This window comes from Daldinia childiae (assembly GCF_008694065.1).
Source record: "Daldinia childiae strain JS-1345 chromosome Unknown Scaffold3, whole genome shotgun sequence".
NCBI classification, from domain to species: Eukaryota; Fungi; Ascomycota; class Sordariomycetes; order Xylariales; family Hypoxylaceae; genus Daldinia; species Daldinia childiae.
The window spans coordinates 1835904-1855419 of record NW_022984644.1 but is presented as its reverse complement, the minus strand read 5'-3'; the positions used below and the strand labels follow the sequence as shown (position 1 = coordinate 1855419).

The following is a 19516-nucleotide window of genomic DNA, read 5'->3' as shown; positions in this document are numbered from 1 at the left end:
TCATATACATCCCTCTCTCCCTATTTCGAAGGATCTAACAACAACTTCCCCGTACTCTTCCGACCCTCAAGATCGCCATGAGCACGCGCGACCTCGCTCAGGGGGTATACCTCATGGATGCGCACGTCAATCTTCCCGCCGGTAAGAAAGCCAAATAGCTCATTAGTATAGTACTCGAGCTCCTCCCTCGTAGCGATATAGTTAAACAGCGTAGGCCTCAACAACCGCGCGTTCTTGGCGCTTAGCCGGGCAATCGTCAACGGCGGGACGGCACCCGACGCATTGCCGAAGGAGACCAGCGAGCCCTTGCGCGCGACGACTTCCAAGCTCAGATCGAAGGTCGACTTCCCGACGCCGTCAAACACGGCGATAACGCCCTTGCCGCCGGTCAGTTCGGACACCTTTTGCTTGACGTCCTCGTGGCTGTAGTTGATGACGTGGGTGGCGCCGGCCTTGAGGGCGAGGGCGACTTTTTCGGGCGTGGACGCGGTCCCGATGGTGTTGGCGCCGATGGCTTTTAAGAGTTGCACTAGCCAGAGGCCGGTACCGCCGGCGGCGGCGTGGACGAGAACCCAATCCCCCTTCTCGACGCGGTGGGCTTCGCGCACTAGGGTCAGGGCTGTTAGGCCTTGGAGGATGGCGGCGGTGGCGATCTTGGGCGCTATACCGGTGGGGATTTTGATGGCTTTGGAGGCGTCGACTGCGCTGTACTCTGCGTAGGCGCCTTCGCCGAGCCTGGAGGGGTATTAGTTAATATCAGACAGGAGAGTGTATGTATGGTGTAGTGGTGGTGGTGGTGGTGGGATGAATAGGGGTTCAGGGGGCGGGGTTATCACATGTCGCAATGCGGGGTCTGGATCAAGACATGGACGATCGAACGTACCAGACAACTCTATCGCCCTCCTTCAACCCGTATAGGTTCCCGCCGCCTGTCTTAACGACGGTTCCTTCTGCCTCACGGCCGAGGATGTACGGGAATTGCGGTGCTGGGTATAGGCCTGAGCGGAAGTATCTGTGTCATTGGTTAGTATCAGAGTATATTATATATATATATATATAAGACTGTCAATGAGAGGAACGAGAAAAAAGAAGAAGATGCTCACGTGTCGATGAAGTTGACACCAAGGTAGTCGTTCTTAACTAATATCTGACCATCAATGACAGCAGGGACGGGAATATCAGTCTTATACTGAAGGACCTCAGGGCCTCCCGTCTTGTCGATAATGACAGCCTTCTGTGTAGTAGGGATAGACGCCATGTTGCGGATATGTATGATCAAGGGATTATTCCGAATACTCTGTAAATGCGAAGGAATGACTGCTGCCTGCGGTGCTACAGCTCTTCTTCCAGAACTACAAGCCAGTAAGCGGGTGGACGCGGTTCTTATATAGACATTCATAGGGGGACTCTTTTCGTCGAAGGATGATCCTCCTCCGGCTCCGGGACTCGGACTCGGCCGAGTGAAGATACGTATAGGTAGTATATGGAATTTACATACAAAATTGGAAAACAGGGTTAGATAGAAAAGGGGAAGAGAAAAAAAAAAAAAAGGAACTTACACAGGATTTGATTGATCAGAAACAGCCTTAGTAAAAGTTACGAAAGAGCTATGGCTCCAAGGCTGCTGCCCCGACATGAATTACTAATGATTAGGTACCCTATTATTATTTTAGGTACCTGTCTTTACCTAGATGTTACATCCAAATGCTATTCCGGTACACAAATTCGACTTAGCCAACTATCGCGGAAATGACGCCATTGAAGCCGAAACCCCTCCTGCCCTGCCCCGCAATTGCTTGTTCATTTTCACCGCCGTGATAACTAGTGTACAAGTTCCGACCCCGTTCATTCTAACCGACCCGTTAATCGGGAATGGTGAGAGAGCGACTATAAATCCGAGGCCGAGTGACTAATCGAACCCCCCCTTAGTTCCACTATAAGGAGATTATAATTCCACTATAGGAAGATTATAGATGGATTATAGATAGATTATAAATCGCAATGTTATAACATCGTAGAAAACTTGCATCACTTTGATATTACTAGGCTTAGTTAAATCTTACTATAATTCTCCCTAGTCCGCCTATTTACCCGTAGTACGATCTTATAAGGTCAAGGAGAATTTATACCCCTGATTATGTCATCTCATCACGTCTCATTTCATTGCTATCATGTACATTTCATTTTAGCTGTCTTAGACCACACTACCTCGTCAATGCGATGTCGTCGATTCTAAGAATCATCTTCACCGTCTCAGCCGCCAGCTCGATAGCACTCGTGCTCACCAATAATGGCTGTAGTACATTCTCCTTGGCGATGTTCGCGTTGACACCACCACTCTTGATGCTCACACCTGCATTCTTCTCTCCCATCTCGTGTCTATGTCGCAGATCCGTAACCACCTTAATGCTGTTTAAGCCGGCATTTTCTGCTAGCGTTGTAGGTATCACCTCCAAAGCATCCGCAAAGGCTTTCCAGCAGATAGCCTCTGTACCGGTAAGTGAGCGTGCTTGCTTAGAGAGTTGAGCCGCGATCTCAATTTCTGGCGCACCACCACCAGCAATAAGAGCCTTCTTCTTGACCAGGCAGCGGATGACGCAAAGCGCGTCGTGGAGCGAACGCTCGGCTTCATCCAGAATTAAGCTGTTGGCACCACGGCAGACTATAGACACCGTCTTTCCCGCCGACTTCGTGCCTGTGACTTTGACCATCCGTGCACCGTTAGACTGAGCCTCTTCGACAAGGTCGGCTGTTCCAAGCTTGTCCTCAGTGAAGGAATCGATATCTGCAATGGGCTTGCAGCCGGTAGACTTGCAGATGAACTCAACCTCGTCTCTCTCGATATCCTTGACCGCCAGAATGTTAAGCTTGGCAAGGAAGTGCAGGGAGAGGTCATTGACAGCATCACGTAGGATAGACTTTTGAATTAAAAGCACGTTACACTTGGCCTTCTTGATCTTCTTGACGAGGTTAAGAAGGTAAAGACGCTCCTCTTTGACGATCTTGTCCATCTGACGGTAGTCATTTACCTGAATGGTGTTTTCCATCTATACACGTAATTAGAAAACTGTAGACAGGAGACTTTTATCCATGTTGACTTACATCTGGCTTGGGAGGGCTTAGTTGGAACTGGATCAAGCCGATCTTGGCTTTCTCCACCCTCACTGGGCCGCCTGCTGCTTTGATGACCGACTGGTTCAGGACCACTCCATCTACCAGCTCGCTGTCTTCTATCGTACCTCCCACCTTCTTGATGATTCGGATGTTCTTCAGGTCTACATTGTCCGCTGACTTGATATCGATGGTTTTTGTAACCGCGTTGACCGCCATAGGGCCGAGTAAGCCTGAGTATTGAGAGACAATCTTTGAGGAGAGAGATGTATTCGCTGCTTGAAGAAGGGTGGCGCTGTCGGCTAGGGAGACAGGTTGCGACATGTCGTGGAGAATCTGAACTGCCGCTGCCGCCGCTCTTTGGAAAGACTCGGAAATAACTGAAGGATGGATGCCCTTTGATAATAATCTATCTGCCGCACCGAGCAGGGCACCGCATATAACTACCACCGATGTCGTACCATCTCCTGCCTCGACATCTTGTGCTGCTGAGAGGTTGACAAGCATCTTGGCCGTGGGGTGCATGACAGACATGCTCTTCAACATAGTGTTTCCATCGTTTGTGATTATGGTTTCGCCTCTCCCACTCCTGATCATCTTGTCCATTCCTCGAGGCCCTAGGGAGGTTCTGATGGCATCGGCAACAGCTGTTGGGCTTTAGTAAGTGTTCCGGAAGGATGTATAGAGATATGCATACCTCTGGCAGCGACGATGTTTGCAGACCGCACGGCGATGGGCTTTTCCTTATCCTGTTACGTGTTAGTTATACAAGAATCCCTAGTCCCGAGATTGCAAGTTGGGTTGAAGAAATAGAGGTCATACTCTAAAAGTAGCGTTGGAATGTGCGCCAGCGGGGGATTGCGTTGCGGTAGCCATGACGATCTAGCTGTTCGATATTTTAATAAACAGAGGTTTTCCTATTATTAGAAACTCTGAATTCCGAATGATATAGAATCCTAGAATTTTGTCGTAGGGGTAGACGAAAATATTAGCCTACGATTTATGAAAGAGGTAGATTTATAAGAGACGTGATAAAAGCTCCCCGCCTAGGCTGTGATATTTTTTTGGTACATGTGCTTAATACAAATAAAATGCAAAATGCTCCCGGGGTAGCTGCGAGGCTACTTATCCACTAACCAGATATAGCATAAATTTCGGTACGTACCTCTATTATCTAGAAGCTGCAAGTCTCTAGGCAATGAAGGAGCTTATGCAACCACATTTGTTCATCATCAATCAGTGACCTTGCGAACTTCCAGTTTGCCTTATTTTCATAATATTCATTTCCATCAACCATTTATTTATCCGTCCACCCAACGAACAATACACAACTTTCAAATAACCACCGTCCTCACCTCCTCCCACCAATTCCCTCTTTTCTCTAATAATAATAACAACGTCAGCGGGCTTCTTAATTTTAGAAGCTCTCTAAGAAGATGGTATAACGATTTCTACGTTTATTATCCCAAGTCTCTAGCTAACGGTACTTCAGCCTTCTGCCACCGGATCAAATTGGGAGAAGTACAAGAAGAACTTCGCCGACGATGAAATAGAAGAGAAGAAGATCACGCCCTTATCAGACGAGTACGTTTCAGCCCAATTTCCCTTTCTTCCCACCTTACGTCGAATCTAACCTCATATCTAGAGATATCCAAGTCCTCAAGACGTACGGAGCAGCACCCTATGGCACGGCCCTCAAAAACCTCGAGAAACAGATTAAGGAGAAACAACAGGCCGTGGACGAGAAGATCGGAGTCAAGGAGTCCGATACAGGCCTCGCGCCGCCGCACTTGTGGGATGTCGCCGCCGACCGTCAGCGAATGTCAGAAGAGCAACCACTTCAGGTAGCGCGGTGCACTAAGATCATCGCTGACGAGAAAGACGAGACCAAGAGCAAATATGTCATCAACGTAAAGCAAATCGCTAAGTTCGTCGTCCAGCTCGGCGAGCGTGTATCTCCCACCGATATCGAAGAGGGCATGCGTGTCGGCGTTGACAGAAATAAATACCAGATCCTATTACCACTCCCCCCCAAGATCGATGCCAGCGTTACTATGATGACAGTCGAGGAGAAGCCTGATGTTACTTACGGCGATGTTGGCGGTTGCAAAGAGCAAGTTGAGAAGCTGCGAGAGGTCGTCGAGATGCCGCTGCTATCGCCCGAACGGTTCGTCAACCTAGGTATCGACCCCCCGAAAGGTGCTCTGCTATACGGCCCCCCCGGTACCGGAAAGACCCTCTGCGCGCGAGCCGTCGCCAACAGAACAGACGCTACATTTATCCGAGTCATCGGTAGTGAGTTAGTACAGAAGTACGTCGGTGAGGGAGCCAGGATGGTACGAGAGCTATTCGAGATGGCCCGGACGAAGAAAGCCTGCATCATCTTCTTTGACGAAATCGACGCTGTAGGTGGTGCTCGATTCGACGACGGAGCCGGTGGTGATAACGAAGTACAGCGAACTATGCTGGAGCTTATCACGCAGCTAGACGGATTCGATGCCCGCGGCAACATCAAGGTCATGTTTGCCACCAACAGACCCTCAACTTTAGATCCCGCGCTTATGCGGCCCGGTCGAATCGATCGAAAGATCGAGTTCTCGCTACCGGACCTTGAAGGCCGTGCTAACATCTTGCGTATCCACGCCAAGAGTATGTCCGTCGAGCGGGATATCCGATGGGAACTAATCTCTCGTCTATGCCCCAACGCCACGGGTGCCGAACTCCGCAGCGTGTGTACCGAGGCGGGCATGTTCGCCATCCGCGCGAGGAGAAAGGTTGCGTCCGAGAAGGACTTCTTGAGCGCCGTCGATAAAGTTATCAAGGGCAACCTTAAGTTCAACTCGACCGCTACATACATGCAATACAACTAGACGTACCCCTAGAGAGTTAAATAGGAGCAAGGAAGCGAGATATGTTGTTTGTATGAATAGTAGTTAGATAATGGACTACGGCCAACCAGCCAGCCAGCAAGTTAGGCCGGAATGTTATGTAGACTCAGCGGTAACTCCTAGCATAGGTAAATACAGCCAGCTTCGCTTGTGCCATGTGCTATGCATTATGCGTTATGTTACTTATACGTAAATTGTGTTGTCGTCATCAAAGTCGTCTTGTTTCGTGAGTGTCTACTAGTTACATGATGTGCGGGTGCCGATACAAACAGCCTTACCCCGTCCCGTCCCGTTCCATTCCGTCCCGCCTAGTTGGTCGTGCTACTTGACCAACTTCCTAGGCTGGACACTACCTAAAGTTATTATAAGTTACAATAGGTGGGTAGGTAAGATACCAAAACCCAAGTATGCTATGTACGCTCTTCTCTCCCTCTCTCTCTCTCTTCCAAGGCAAGTAATAAACGCACCCGCGGCTTGCGGATATGAATGGTATCTTGCGAAGTCATATGCTAAAATACGATGCGATGCGATGCGATGTTCCCGTAGCGCCGTGGCCATGCCTTAAGTTCCCGCGAGCCCTCCAGATAGGGCTCTCCCTAGTGCCGTCCCGCCCGGTACCGAATTATATTATTTCCTTCCTTCCTTCCAAGCTCGCACAGCTATCGTACTTGGTGTCCGGTGTTGGAGTGATAGTCTCGTTTGAATGACGAGTGGTTAATTAATTAATGTTGCTCTTGCTCTTGCTCTTGGTCTTGCTCGTCTGTCGAGGCACCCTATGCCCCCTCCATGCCGGCCAAGCACCCCAAACACACAACGTCGCCCTCGGGTCCGCGCTCCACGCAGCACCGGCTACAGATCAGCTCCCGATGGCCGCGGCCGATCCAGCTCGAGTCGGGCCCGGTACCGCTTCCCTTTCTTTGCTTCTGGTTTGCCTCGGGGGAGGACTCGGGGGTGATGTCGTCTACATCCTGCATGGTGAACGATGCAGATAGGCTGTCGTCATCTTCTTCCGAGGATGCGAGCCAGCCCCGGCACGCGCGTAGGCATACGAAGCAGGACCGCTGTCCGCAGCCGAGACAGTCAGCGAAGGAGTCCAGGTCGGATTTCTTGGTGGGTTTCCGGTGGCAGATGTGGCAGGGGCTTAGAAGAGGTTGCGAGTTTGATGGCCCTGTTTTGAGACTTATGCCTAGTTTGGTGTGCTGTGGCGATGGTGTAGGCGCCGGTGACTCGGGGTGCGCATGGGAGTAGGAGTTGTGTGAATGTAGATGTCCATCGCTGTCGTTAACAAGCCGGAATCTCTTGTTCACAGGTAGAGGTATCATCTTCCGAGGCATATTCAGCAGGGAAGCAGCACCTCTGGCCGATGTGGGGAATATGAAGCGTTCATTATTGTTGATGGCAGATAGAAGATTCGTCGACTCGTGTTGGGATGTTCTGGTATGGGGGACTCGTGGTTAGCTGATACGGACTTGACGAGGATATATTTGCGGGTCGTCGTACAATTGAACCTGCACCTGGCTGGAGTCGTCATCATGCCTCCTCTTCTTACTCGGGGAGAGCATGGGTAATTCGAAGGGCGTTACGGATGGCATCTGCAGGCTGTGTGGAGCACACAAGACCCTGAAGAGACCCTGGAGAGGAGATGCAGGTTTCTACGTCGACAGTTTTTCGCTTGGGCCTTGGGGGGAAAGAATAGAAAGTCCAGAGGCGATTATAGACGAAGATAAAGAGATTTGGGTGGGAATTGAAACGAGATGGAAGGGAGGAGGTATTGCATGTTGGCTTAGGCAAGTTGTTTATTAAAGGTGATGTGAGGGTGATACGGATTATGGCGGATTATCCGCTCGGATCAACCAACTTTCAGGGGTCCTCTAGGGCTGCCCTGAACATGCCTAAACTTCAATTCCCATTAGCGGATTTAGTTCGGTGCTTTAATGAGGTAGCATTGGACGAAAAGGTACCTACCTTAGGTACCTAACCTAAAAACATGACAAAGATGTGCTTACCTCATTGGGTAATCATTAAACAATACGTACCTGCTATCTCTAACTTACACGATACGTACACCGTACATTTAGGTAACGGACCTCTTTAATTCTGTTTGTCATTATTAAGGCAACACCAGAGCAACCTCTCTCTGGTAGAACACGTGTAAGTACAAGTATGAACAGCCTGAGTATGAATACAAATAAACCCAAGACAACTCGTATCCTCTCAAAGATATCTGCTATGAATCTTATGATGGTAATCCAATTAGTTATTTAGTTGTCATAGTTCAGCTTAATTGGGACCTACCAATCACTATCTACAGGCTCTTTCTCCCCTTCCCATTCCCCGCGATGCAAGGGACATCATCGCAGCATTGGCCGATACAACCTTGTAGGCCACGTAAAAATCCCCTCTTAACCAAAGACCTAGTGTATGATCATGTGTGGTCTAAGGTTATCTTTGAGCGTCTCCCGCGCTTCTTCAGCTTTTATATAAATATGACTAACGTGGTAGCATAAAATTCGATACCGGATAATACTTACAATGGTTATCAATGATATGCACAAGCTGTTTTTAACGGAATGAATCGGATTACCTCTATAAGAGCTCTCTGTTAGCAAACTTATAGACGATATAAATATAGTTAACAAGTTATTTGAAGGGTTTAAATATATATATATATATATAGCTACCTGTTACGGGGAATATAAATAGACCTCACATAAGTACAGGTGCTATAGAAGAATCCGAGCAGTCCAGTCCCCAGTAAAGTATTTCTTAACTTGGAGTGATTAAAAAGGATCCCTAATCAAGTGAGGCCTACATAGGCCGTGAAATTAATAAGTATAAGGATGTTTTAGCCTGACTCGTCACATCTCAACCAAGTGGGAAAGGTCCAACTCCATAACTCAATTAAGAGCATGGAACCAGTCCAATGTGCTGAAATCTTAATGGTATTTACATTCTCGAACATGTACAAAAGACCTGCTGATATCATGGGTAACACGCTATATCGCCTTTGAACACTCTATAGCACCAATTACCAGAAGCATCGAGTAAACGAACACAGTGACAGAAAAGAAATTCCCTAAATAGTAAGAAGCCATTTCTCTCGTTCTTATCCGAGACCTACCTACACTCGTGAGAGATCTATCTACTCCTCGCCCCAGTATCCTTTTAGAATGCTGTGAAACTTTTCCTGTACGAAAGCCAGACTCTGGCGTATGATTGAAACATATGGCGGACTGCTTGATGAATAGGTTAGTTGACTTGAGCTCCAATGCTCTGGATATGTATACATACTACTGATCGGTGTCCACTTTCACTCTCACTTTCTCCGCTTTCCTCTGCTTCAACGCCTCCTGATACATAGTGTACGAATCGAACATACCAGTCTCTTGGAAGTACGTCTCGTAATGATGAAGCATCTCCTTCAGCTTCTCCGGTTGGCTTTCTGCTAGATCATGGACTTCGCCGAGGTCCTTGGATAAGTCGTAGAGCTCCCATTTGCCAGGACCTTTAGGAGGAGGGAGGAATAGTGCTTTCCATTCTCCTACTCTGACTGCCGCTATTCCAAGCTGTTCCCAGCCAACGATATCCGTGTCATTATATATCTGAATAGTTTCGTCTTCTGGGTGCTCTAGAACCGGTCTCCAAGACTTTCCTCGGACAGGGACCACTTCGCGCCCACGGAAAACGGGACTCGGGTGTTTCAAGCCTGCGAGGTCTAGGATGGTTGGAACGATATCCATAACCGTCGTAAACGTACTGGTGACCAGCCCGCCCCGTTTTAGCGCCGGCGGATACCTGACGATACAAGGACAATGAATCCCTCCCTCGGTTGAGTGCGATTTTGCCCCGCGCGCTGGAGCTGTTGAGGCCCCAGCCCATTGAGGCCCGTACCTTTTTTTAATTAACTAATTAATCCAAATAAATGGCCAGTATTTTAAATAAACTAAACTTACCACACGAAGGAGTTGTAGTTACCGATATTTTCTAACGAGTTGTCGTAGTATTTCTTAACGATATCTTCTACTGTATAGCCAGCCAAGATGGGCAAGGCTTCCAACAGTTGTCCTTCGGCCCCATTATCGGATATGAAGACAACAAATGTGTTATCAAGCTCACCTGTCTCTTCCAGATAAGACCGCACGCGGCCGATGTTCACATCGATAAGATCAACCATTGCCGCATAAACCTCCATGGCTCGAGATGATTCTCTCTTCTCTGTGTCTGATAGCTCCTCCCAAGGTCTGGTATTTAGCATATGCATGGGAGCTGGCTCAACATCAGGGGGCACGAGCCCCTTTTCGATTAAGCTTCGGAGTCTGCGATCTCGTAATGCGATGGGACCATCATCATATTTGCCATGGTACTTTTTGATGATTTCTTGTGGTGCCTGTAGTGGCCAGTGTGGGGCTGTGAATGGGAGATAGCCGAAGAAGGGCTGTGATCGCTCATCCGTTGTTCGCTCCTTTAAGAAGTCTAAGAAGTAATCCGTAAATGTGTTAGACGAGTAGAAGTCCTTAGGTAGATCTGTGCTCCCGTTGATAAACTCTGAATGTTTCATCCATATCCCATCGCCCTTAAAGATAGCTGACGGCTTTTCCTTAAGGTCATATAACTGTGGCTCGTGGTTGAAGTGGTTTCCAGCTCCAGGAAGGGTAGAAAGTACTTTGGTAAATCCTCTCGCATGCGGACCAAGTTCCCTCTTCAAGCCTAGATGCCACTTTCCACTCATGAGTGTAAAGTATCCCGCATCTTGAAGGATCTCCCCTAAAGCAGCTACACGATAGTTCAAGTATCCTTCGTAGCCAGGTTTATCTTTGAAGATGCCCGGGGCCTTTTTCTAACCGAAATATATTAGACAGATGGCGTAACAACTTTTACTACAATTAGAACTTACTATTTTCTCCGCCATTACACCTAACCCGGCGATATGTGAGTCTGTGCCGGACAGAAGCATAGCTCTCGTAGGAGAACATGATGCAGCTGTGTGGAAACCGGTCATACGAATTCCCTCGTTAGCTAACCGTTGTAGATTAGGGGTGTCGATCTCGCCTCCATAAGGAGATGTATCGCTAAACCCTAAGTCGTCAGCGACGATTATCAGAAAATTAGGTTTCTTTTCAGCCATTGTCGATCGGAGATAGTGATCATATATTAATGCTGAAAGCACGGAAAATACGACAACTAGTAGCCAACGTCTCGAGGCGCCTTGCCTCAGAAGAAGCCACATTTTTCCTTGGTTGGTTTCATGGGTGGCATTTCCGTGATTCCGGCAAAATTGATAGATATCAAGATATCAAATAACGGAAGAATCCAAAGTGGTGAATATATCCGTTAAACGTGCAGGGGACGTCTCCATGGCCTGCTTACCGTTTTACATACAGGGGCGTTATCTTCCCACGTTCTACGAATACATTACATGTAGGCCGTGACATGTGTAAGTTCATCATCTACTACGGTGTTACTGTTTGAGTTTTGGAAAGGGAAAAAGGTTAATTAAAAACGACCTTTTAGGTGCATTAACCGGGGCAATATATTTAGGTACCTTTACCTTTATCTTACCTAATCTCTTAACCTCAATTGGAAAGCACCATGCCTTTCATATATATATAATAATTACAATTACCTCTAAATACGGACATTCCCTCGGCCATAGGTTCAACAATATGTACTTATAATATTATACCTGTATAGAGTACATTCTATCCACTTAGATGATATGTAGGTTAGGCACCTATCTAATTCATATCCATCACAAAGCAATCTATCGGTCCGCGTTGTCCGACATAATTAATATTTTGGAGGTGTTGTGTTACTATCAACGCCAGCAGTTAATGACCTTTATTGTAATCGATCCTGGCGTAATCGGAGCTTACAGCCACTCTTGATAACTTCGGAGCACGGTTTCGGAGAGCAGCTCGGAGGAATCCCTAAGATGACTCGGATTTCAAAATAATATCTCTCTGACTACATTTCTTTCGGTATCGAAAATGGGGAATGAGAAATTACCTAACATGAGTAGAGGTAGTAGTATTGTCTTTGAACTACATATGAGGTAATGTAGATTATATAAAATTAGTACGAACTTTCTTTTCATAAATGCCTTCAGTGAGACGTATGTAGCGACTAGGTGTCCTTCAAATGACGTAACAGGGTCGTTCAAACCCGCCTGCTTGACAATGCACAACATATGTATACTGTGTATTATGTAGTGCATCGATAACAGCAACACTAAATCTATCCACTTCATCGAGGCTTCCGTATTCGTTCTAAAATGCATTGGTTATGAGTAATGGGATTTTGAATCTCATGGTTAAGGTTAATGTATGATAAATTTGTAACAGTTAAACCCCAAATTCTTGCTCGAGTCAACGGTAACTACCAGATTTATGCGTCACGAGACTAACGTCGCTCTTTAATTCTACACAGTACTGATTACTAGCGTTGTGTAACAAGGTCACAAAGCGGTCTCCCTTTATTAGAGGTAAGTATTACCTACCTACAGCTAAACGGTCGCTAAGCGGTGAAATCTGATAAGGCACCATTGAGTCACGTGTTTTCTCAAGGCTCGGTTTTTAGCGTGGCCTAATCCGATTTGCTCCGTAGCCCAGAGCGAAACTCCCCAGAATCAGATTGACTCCTCCAAAAGCTGCACACGCCTCTTCGCCAATCTTGACTACATCCTAAAACACCCCATCAATACCACCACCTCCTTGGACCAACAATCCAACAACCAACCATCAGAGTCTCGAGAATACAATAAATAGTTGCCTCATCAAGATATGAGTCGCGCCGGCAAGATTGCCCCCGAGCAGCTCCCGTAAGTCGACGCATTTAATTCCTTTCGCCTCCGGTATTACGTGCCAACTGTTAATACACCTGCTAACCTCTTTGTCCAGAATTTTGTTCGTGAAGAATCTAAAGTTAGTCACGTCACCACAAGTCCTCTGAACTCTATTCCCGAATTTCCTCTAACGAAATTATAGCTACGAAGTATCCTCTGACGCGCTTTGGAAACTCTTTGATCCCGGTGAGGACGGACTCATTCGGTACGTTCCCATATTGATCGGGTATCAAAAATCATCTTGCTAACTATCATTGCAGTCAAATTCGACAGGGTATTTCAGTCGAAGCAAAGGGAACCGCCTATGTTGTCTTCTGGAACGTCATGGATGCGAAGAACGCTCTCGAGAAGCTAAATGGCTACAACTTTCAGAACCGATATCTCGTCGGTACGTTTACCCCATCATCACATCAACTCTCATTTATAGTTGTATATTGTCTCTAATATGTTATATAGTTCTATGGCATCAACCAGAGAAGACCCTCAAGTCAAAAGACGACCTGCAGGCTCGCAAGGATAATTTAGCGCAGCTCAAGATGAAGCATGGAATCGATTGACAATTAGACGGGCCTGCAGACAGGCTCCAGACCCGTGCCCGTGCTCCGTCTGCAGTCCCGTCTTCTCCAGCTTCTACTACATCTAGCTCGAGCTTTACCTCCTCCACTACGACGTCGATCAAGAAGGAGCCGACATCGGTGGCGAAGGATAAGAAGAGTAGGCCAGACGACGTCGCCCGACACGCACGAAAGATCGCGTTGAACTTCGTGCGGGGCATCCTTCCACAGAAATCGAATAAGCTATGCATGACTTAAATGTATCGTACAGATCATCAGATTATCTGCGCGGATGTCTGGGCATTCGGTCATAGCATACAATAATTCGCGAAGGCGCAGTGTTAGCTTTTTACTAGGCGTGCCACCCCTTTAAATTGCGAGTCGCTCATTAGCAACACCTATGGAACGCGGTGGACGTTGGTCAGATTGATTCATGGTTATTCGATGGTTTTGTGGCATACTTCTTATGCCACATAGTTATTTGGCGTTGTGATTGCGCGGAAGAATATGTTATTTATTCATATGGTTTGAGGCTTTTCCACTCCAATTTGAGAATGCAGAAGACCTCAGGAATTGATTTTCCCAAGGACGTGTCTTAATCCTAGTTTAATGCATTCGTACGTAAACCTTTTTCAACGTGAAGTTATAATCATAACTTGCTCTCGTGACCATTATTGCTAAGCCTGTAATATGACCATCACTCGGCTATTCCTCCACCTTCGTACTACGTGAAGTCTATCTTTAATTGGAAGACAGGTAGATAGATAAGACCAAACGGAAAGTAGAACACGTGGTATTGGAATGGTCCGATAGACGCACTTAATGAGTCTAGGTTCAGATAGGTAAGGTAAGATGTTTAAACTTAAACTATGCTTTGCAGATGACCTGGTTACTTCAGGCAAACTGACGGTTTGGAAATCTACATTGAACTTCATCTGGTAAAGTTAAAATGATGTCTGATGTACGGAATACTTATATGTACCTGTCAGTGCTGGCGAGTCCCTATAAATAAGTACCCCTTAATTACATGTACCTAAAATATACCACCAAATACTTGGAACGGGTAGGTTCTAGTAATGCAGAAGGTACCTACCTAAGGTACCTAAAGTACCTAACGCTTAAAGGAACATTGAACTGTACCACATAGGTTAGGTGGGGGAGGCTAGTGGTTTTAGATAGGCAGTAGCCTAGATCCTACCCCGTACGTCTCCCGAATTATAAGCCTAAACGACTCGCTGCTGCGCCATGGCATCATACATAGAGGCTCCTATGTATGCTAAAAGGATTGAAGCTGAGCGGCTGATCTTTGTGGCTTGTCCATCTCCCATTTTACCATCTCAACCTCCTACAATCGCCTCCATTCTTCACTTCTCATCAGACCATTCAACCTTTAAACCGCTTTCTCTTATTTCTTCCCTCTCCTTGTTCAGTAATAAATACTGAATTACGCTTGTATCTTTGTTGGAATTTGGATTATTGGCATAGAAGCTATTTTTTTTTAAAACTTTCTAGCAGTAATCCCTCCCATTCAAACGAACCCTGGCTGGATCCTAGGCGTCGATCCTCGCTCCTTTCCCTTTTCTTACCTCGTATCGCCCGACCTGTGTTTTGAGCACAGAGTTGATGTCGCTTTCTTCCACGATTGCCTCTCTCGTACACGAAACCTCATCCGCAATAGTCACCGCTACCCCTGATGCAGTTATAGGAGTTGACCTCCCTTCTGCTACCAACGACGTGGCCTCGCTTCTTACTACCACCGCGACGGCGATAGCAGCTGCTGCAACAACGACCATGCCCGGTCCTGAAGATGATCATGGCGGGGAGGGGGAGTGCCAGCTTGTTGGGCCATTTGCTTTAATCGTACAACTCGCGCTAGGTGGACTGGCGCTTCTATCTCTCGTTTACAAGCGGTGGCGGGAAAGGCCTCAACGACCCGTCAAGATCTGGTTCTTCGATGTATCGAAACAGGTGTTCGGATCGGTCTTGGTGCACATCGCGAACGTTTTTATGTCGATGCTTACAAGCGGTCGGTTTTCTATGAAGTTGGATCCGGTTACCGTGCAGACGGCAGAGAGGTTATTACGAAGAGAGGACGAATATGTCCCGAACCCTTGTTCATTTTACCTATTGAATTTGGCTATTGATGTAAGTCTTTGCGCATGTTTACGTTTCATGAAAATGAGGGAATCTAACAAGCTGGCAGACTACTATTGGTATCCCTATTCTTATCATCCTCCTCCGTGTCTTCACAGGCCTCGTAGCATATACTCCTTGGGGAAAGCCGCCAGAGTCAATCCAGTCTGGCAACTACGGCAGCCCACCTAACGCCTGGTGGTGGTTAAAACAATCTGTCATCTACTTCTGTGGCCTGTTTGGCATGAAGATCTGCGTTCTCATTATATTCTTGATATTACCATGGATATCACGCGTAGGAGATTGGGCGCTCAGATGGACCGAAGGCAACGAGCGCGTACAGATTGTATTCGTCATGATGTTATTCCCACTTATCATGAATGCGATACAATACTACATTATCGACAGTTTTATCAAGTTGAAGGAACCTGGCCACGAAAGTCTTCCATCGGAAGACGGGGATAGACAAGATCCCTTTGACGATGCGCTTATCGAAAGTGACGACGAATCGATCAGCGGGGAGAGCAATGAAAGCATGAAGCTCTCCAACTCTAGGAATTTCAAGAAGGCAGACATAAAGGGCCCGGATAGCGGACGTGAAGAATACGACCCGGACCTGGATGGGCAAACTATAATAGGAAGCAGCAGGAGTCAAGAAAGAGGAAAACTATTACCTAAAGAATTAGTTCCTCATGAGTAACGTGGGCTCCCTTTCTTTTCTTGAACTTTAGCATTGGCCAAATATACAGTGTTTGTTTGCAAATTCTATGTTATGATATACAAACTATAATCTTTTTTTTAGTACGGTCGTGATTTGGATATCTCAGATATGGATAATATATGGTTGGGTTTGTTACAAGAAGCGGTAAAGTCTGGAATAACGGTGGATCGGTTAGGCGTTTGGTTGCCAATAGTCTTAGCGGAAATGTGCAGAAGTAAATATGCAGAAATGTTAGCTGCATATGGTAACTATTAGTTGGCCTTCGTGTTGCCTACCGCGCTTCTTTGTCGACTGGTGAGACTGGAGTCGACTACGGCGAATAGGAAGTATTGAGTATTGTGTTCACCTCCACCAATATTCCATTACGGTGTAGCCGGTGCAGCTTTGGTTTGCTTGTTCTGCCTATAGTTTTCCTTACTTAACATGCTCAATCCGACGCGGACCGTGAACCGTTTAACTTTGAAGCGGCCTGAGCGACATAACACACGTCCTGATCTCTGGAGTATAAATCCGTGCTGACTTGTTTGTTCAACATTAGTATCCCCGTACTAGTTGATATACGGGACTACTTACTTTTAGGGCTGCCTAATTCTCGGACTGAAGCCAGAATCATACTTTACGGTGGCTGAATTGTTGTTCAAGGTTCATATGAATTGAACCTACAGGTTGCTCGGATAGGAGACAGGGGGATATTTTCTACGAACGGCCTCCTCAGATCAGGTCCCCCGACAATACAAATACCTGATGTTGTCCTATGCCTGGCAACGGTATTTCATTTGATGTAATTTTCTATTTTGATCCGATTCGGAAACTCAAAAAGCAGTCACGCCTAAGCATCGCTCTTACCAAGTACCCACTGGTTCTGGTCGCGACTGCCGTTGCTATCACTTCGGAACCTGAGGTTGCGGTTGCCCTTACCTCTCCCTACCTCTACACTTCTACTTCTACACCTCAACTTCTACACCTCACACCTCTTGGGAACTCATTCATCAACATTATCCCACTTTCCGCTAAACTCAACTCAACTCAACTCTCGTCATTATTACCCCATCAACGGACGAGGTGCTCAGTCAATAATAAAACCTACTTCTTTCTAGAATCTACTAGTTAGATAACTTGTTGAAAAGGTCTCACTTATACCTTCCCCGGAAATACTGTCTCGCACTATCTGTTCACAACCTTGTGATGTACTCAAGGTTACCACATTTAATTTACATGAGACATCTTAGACATCATTCCTTCAGCCTGGAAACCATCCTCGACTAGTTGTTGCTTCTCCGACGTTAAGACCACCAACAACGGTCAAGAAAATAAAGCACCAACATAATGACGTCCTACTTTACAACCAACCCAGCCTATATGGGCGTTCCGGGTTGTTATGGTTATTCTCGTCATTCTGTTTATTCGGGTTATTTATGTTCGTGTGGAGCATCACTGGATATACGATACCAAAATAGCCCCTATTGCGATATTGAATTCGCCGGTGGATACTGCCATGCTTGCTATGCACAAATTCCTCTTTACCGGATGAGAAATTCTGCTCAGTCGCCATATCCACATTCTCCCTGGATCATAGATAGAGGTTATTTTTCTCTCGGATCCCCCCAAGCTTACGCTTTGGGGCCACAGGGCCAGCCTTACCAGTACCCCGGCCTACCACCACCTGTCAATCATCCATACTACTCTCCCACGACACACGGACCTCTACGAACGCAGTATCCCAACTTCACCCATAACACGAGTCACTACCAAAATGGGTATGAGATACCTCGTAGCATAGAACCTAGGCAGCAATGGTCTGCCGGCCGCAGCGAATATCCTAGATCCCCTCTTAACGAGGAAACCCGAGGGCGCAGTAGGTCGCCAGACTTACGTCGCCACTACTCTCATGAACAGGAGCGAAGTTATTCATGGGAAAGATCCAATAACCCCCGAGCCGATGACGATTCCGTATATTCGGCTGGTATTACATTCGGTAGCCGTAGCTGGACGACACAGGCGACTGCTGGAAGTTGTCGAAGTAGTAGCACAGCCAGCAGAAGTACTATCAATTGCACACCCTCGCCAGAATCCGACGAAAGTAATATCGGCGCTGGCCAACCTTGCGAGATAGAGGATAAGCAGGAGGGTGAACAGAAGGAAATAGCGGAAGAAAGCGACGAAGAAGAGCCCTTTATAGTTACAAGGGACGGCAAGTTCATTCTTCTCGGGGAACAGTGGGAAGTGCCATCCAGCGCTGAAGCACAAAGCGAAGCTGGCGAGCCTATGGGATACTGTGATATCACCTCGACTCACATAATAACTGATGATGATGGAAATACGACTGAGGTCGAGATCAAGGAGAAGAACTGCAACGTATCACTGGCTGTGTCGGGCGGGCTCGGAAAATAATCCCTTGGTGTGTTGCTGTTGCGTAATGTTTAATTTGGCCCTGAGAAAAGGGGAAGTGGAGGAAGAAGGAAAGGGGAAGATGTAATGTATTTGGACCCTACCGGTTTTCCCGGAGGGATGTTGATATCTGCATGGCTTCTCAGTTGCATTTTCATCTGCATCGCGTTGGCATAGGTGTTGGCTTAGATACCTGATCTGGCTAGATCTGAAGACTGCCTTCTGGCCTGGATTCTTGTTAGATACGATAACAAGATACCCGTCTATTATGTTAGATCATAGGATCTTTATATGAACCACGACATTTTTATTGGAACAAAGAGCTTAATACCTAAATGACCTTGTCTTATTATGCTGCATGTGACTGGTAGCTTCGTATGAATTCACTAATCAAGATTCACAAACAACTCACCCATAAACGAACGTTCTAGAATTTCTCTCCCCCTTCTAGCGTTTTTCAACACACACACGATAGTAGTTTTGCACTTCGTAATTTATTTAATTTATTTAAAAACATCCCGCACGCATGTGAAACGAATTCATTCCCTTATATACCAGCCTATATAGGCTCGTATTTACAGGTAGGTATCCTAGTACATCTGTCTGTCCCTATAATAAGCACACGACTCGGCCGCGGAATTTTTTGGTCTTCAAGCGCAACTGCAAAATCGTAAATCGCAAAAGCATCGGCAAACCTCTATATCTGAATTCCATCATGCTATGCAGATGATCGTCCCTCCCCTTGTCCCGAAACGCCTTCTTTGTCACTGAATACAAAATCCCATCAGATCGCCGCGTATGCCCGTCCGATTCGTGTATTAGTCGGACTTCCTATGGTTGGATTTATTTTGGTACACCTTAACGAGCAGAATTAACTCTA

General features: G+C 46.7%; 7 protein-coding genes across 7 annotated transcripts; 3 read left to right on the top strand and 4 right to left on the bottom strand.

The window, feature by feature from the left end:
• Nucleotides 1-20: 20 nt before the first annotated feature.
• Nucleotides 21-1258, bottom strand: GL218_03235 (putative quinone oxidoreductase; the record flags this gene model as incomplete). The annotated part of the gene is made up of 3 exons (XM_033579785.1): nucleotides 21-735; nucleotides 884-1012; nucleotides 1104-1258. 3 exons carry the CDS (start codon nucleotides 1256-1258, stop codon nucleotides 21-23), a joined length of 999 nt encoding a protein of 332 aa, XP_033437300.1.
• A 946-nt stretch (nucleotides 1259-2204) lies between these two features.
• Nucleotides 2205-3987, bottom strand: GL218_03234 (T-complex protein 1 subunit delta; the record flags this gene model as incomplete). The annotated part of the gene is made up of 4 exons (XM_033579784.1): nucleotides 2205-3047; nucleotides 3103-3758; nucleotides 3809-3860; nucleotides 3934-3987. The coding sequence occupies 4 exons, from the start codon at nucleotides 3985-3987 to the stop codon at nucleotides 2205-2207; spliced, it is 1605 nt and encodes a 534-aa protein (XP_033437299.1).
• A 560-nt stretch (nucleotides 3988-4547) lies between these two features.
• On the top strand, nucleotides 4548-5981 carry GL218_03233 (26S protease regulatory subunit 7 like protein; the record flags this gene model as incomplete). Its single annotated transcript, XM_033579783.1, has 3 exons — nucleotides 4548-4550; nucleotides 4604-4695; nucleotides 4757-5981. 3 exons carry the CDS (start codon nucleotides 4548-4550, stop codon nucleotides 5979-5981), a joined length of 1320 nt encoding a protein of 439 aa, XP_033437226.1.
• Nucleotides 5982-6772: 791 nt separating this feature from the next.
• Nucleotides 6773-7591, bottom strand: GL218_03232 (uncharacterized protein; the record flags this gene model as incomplete). The annotated part of the gene is made up of 2 exons (XM_033579782.1): nucleotides 6773-7433; nucleotides 7500-7591. The coding sequence occupies 2 exons, from the start codon at nucleotides 7589-7591 to the stop codon at nucleotides 6773-6775; spliced, it is 753 nt and encodes a 250-aa protein (XP_033437225.1).
• A 1698-nt stretch (nucleotides 7592-9289) lies between these two features.
• Nucleotides 9290-11124, bottom strand: GL218_03231 (Arylsulfatase; the record flags this gene model as incomplete). The annotated part of the gene is made up of 3 exons (XM_033579781.1): nucleotides 9290-9890; nucleotides 9953-10836; nucleotides 10894-11124. The coding sequence occupies 3 exons, from the start codon at nucleotides 11122-11124 to the stop codon at nucleotides 9290-9292; spliced, it is 1716 nt and encodes a 571-aa protein (XP_033437228.1).
• Nucleotides 11125-12778: 1654 nt separating this feature from the next.
• Nucleotides 12779-13397, top strand: GL218_03230 (Splicing factor 3B subunit 6-like protein; the record flags this gene model as incomplete). The annotated part of the gene is made up of 5 exons (XM_033579780.1): nucleotides 12779-12816; nucleotides 12896-12919; nucleotides 12983-13045; nucleotides 13101-13228; nucleotides 13297-13397. The coding sequence occupies 5 exons, from the start codon at nucleotides 12779-12781 to the stop codon at nucleotides 13395-13397; spliced, it is 354 nt and encodes a 117-aa protein (XP_033437295.1).
• Nucleotides 13398-15017: 1620 nt separating this feature from the next.
• Nucleotides 15018-16227, top strand: GL218_03229 (uncharacterized protein; the record flags this gene model as incomplete). The annotated part of the gene is made up of 2 exons (XM_033579779.1): nucleotides 15018-15539; nucleotides 15598-16227. 2 exons carry the CDS (start codon nucleotides 15018-15020, stop codon nucleotides 16225-16227), a joined length of 1152 nt encoding a protein of 383 aa, XP_033436507.1.
• Between the last annotated feature and the right edge of the window lie 3289 nt (nucleotides 16228-19516).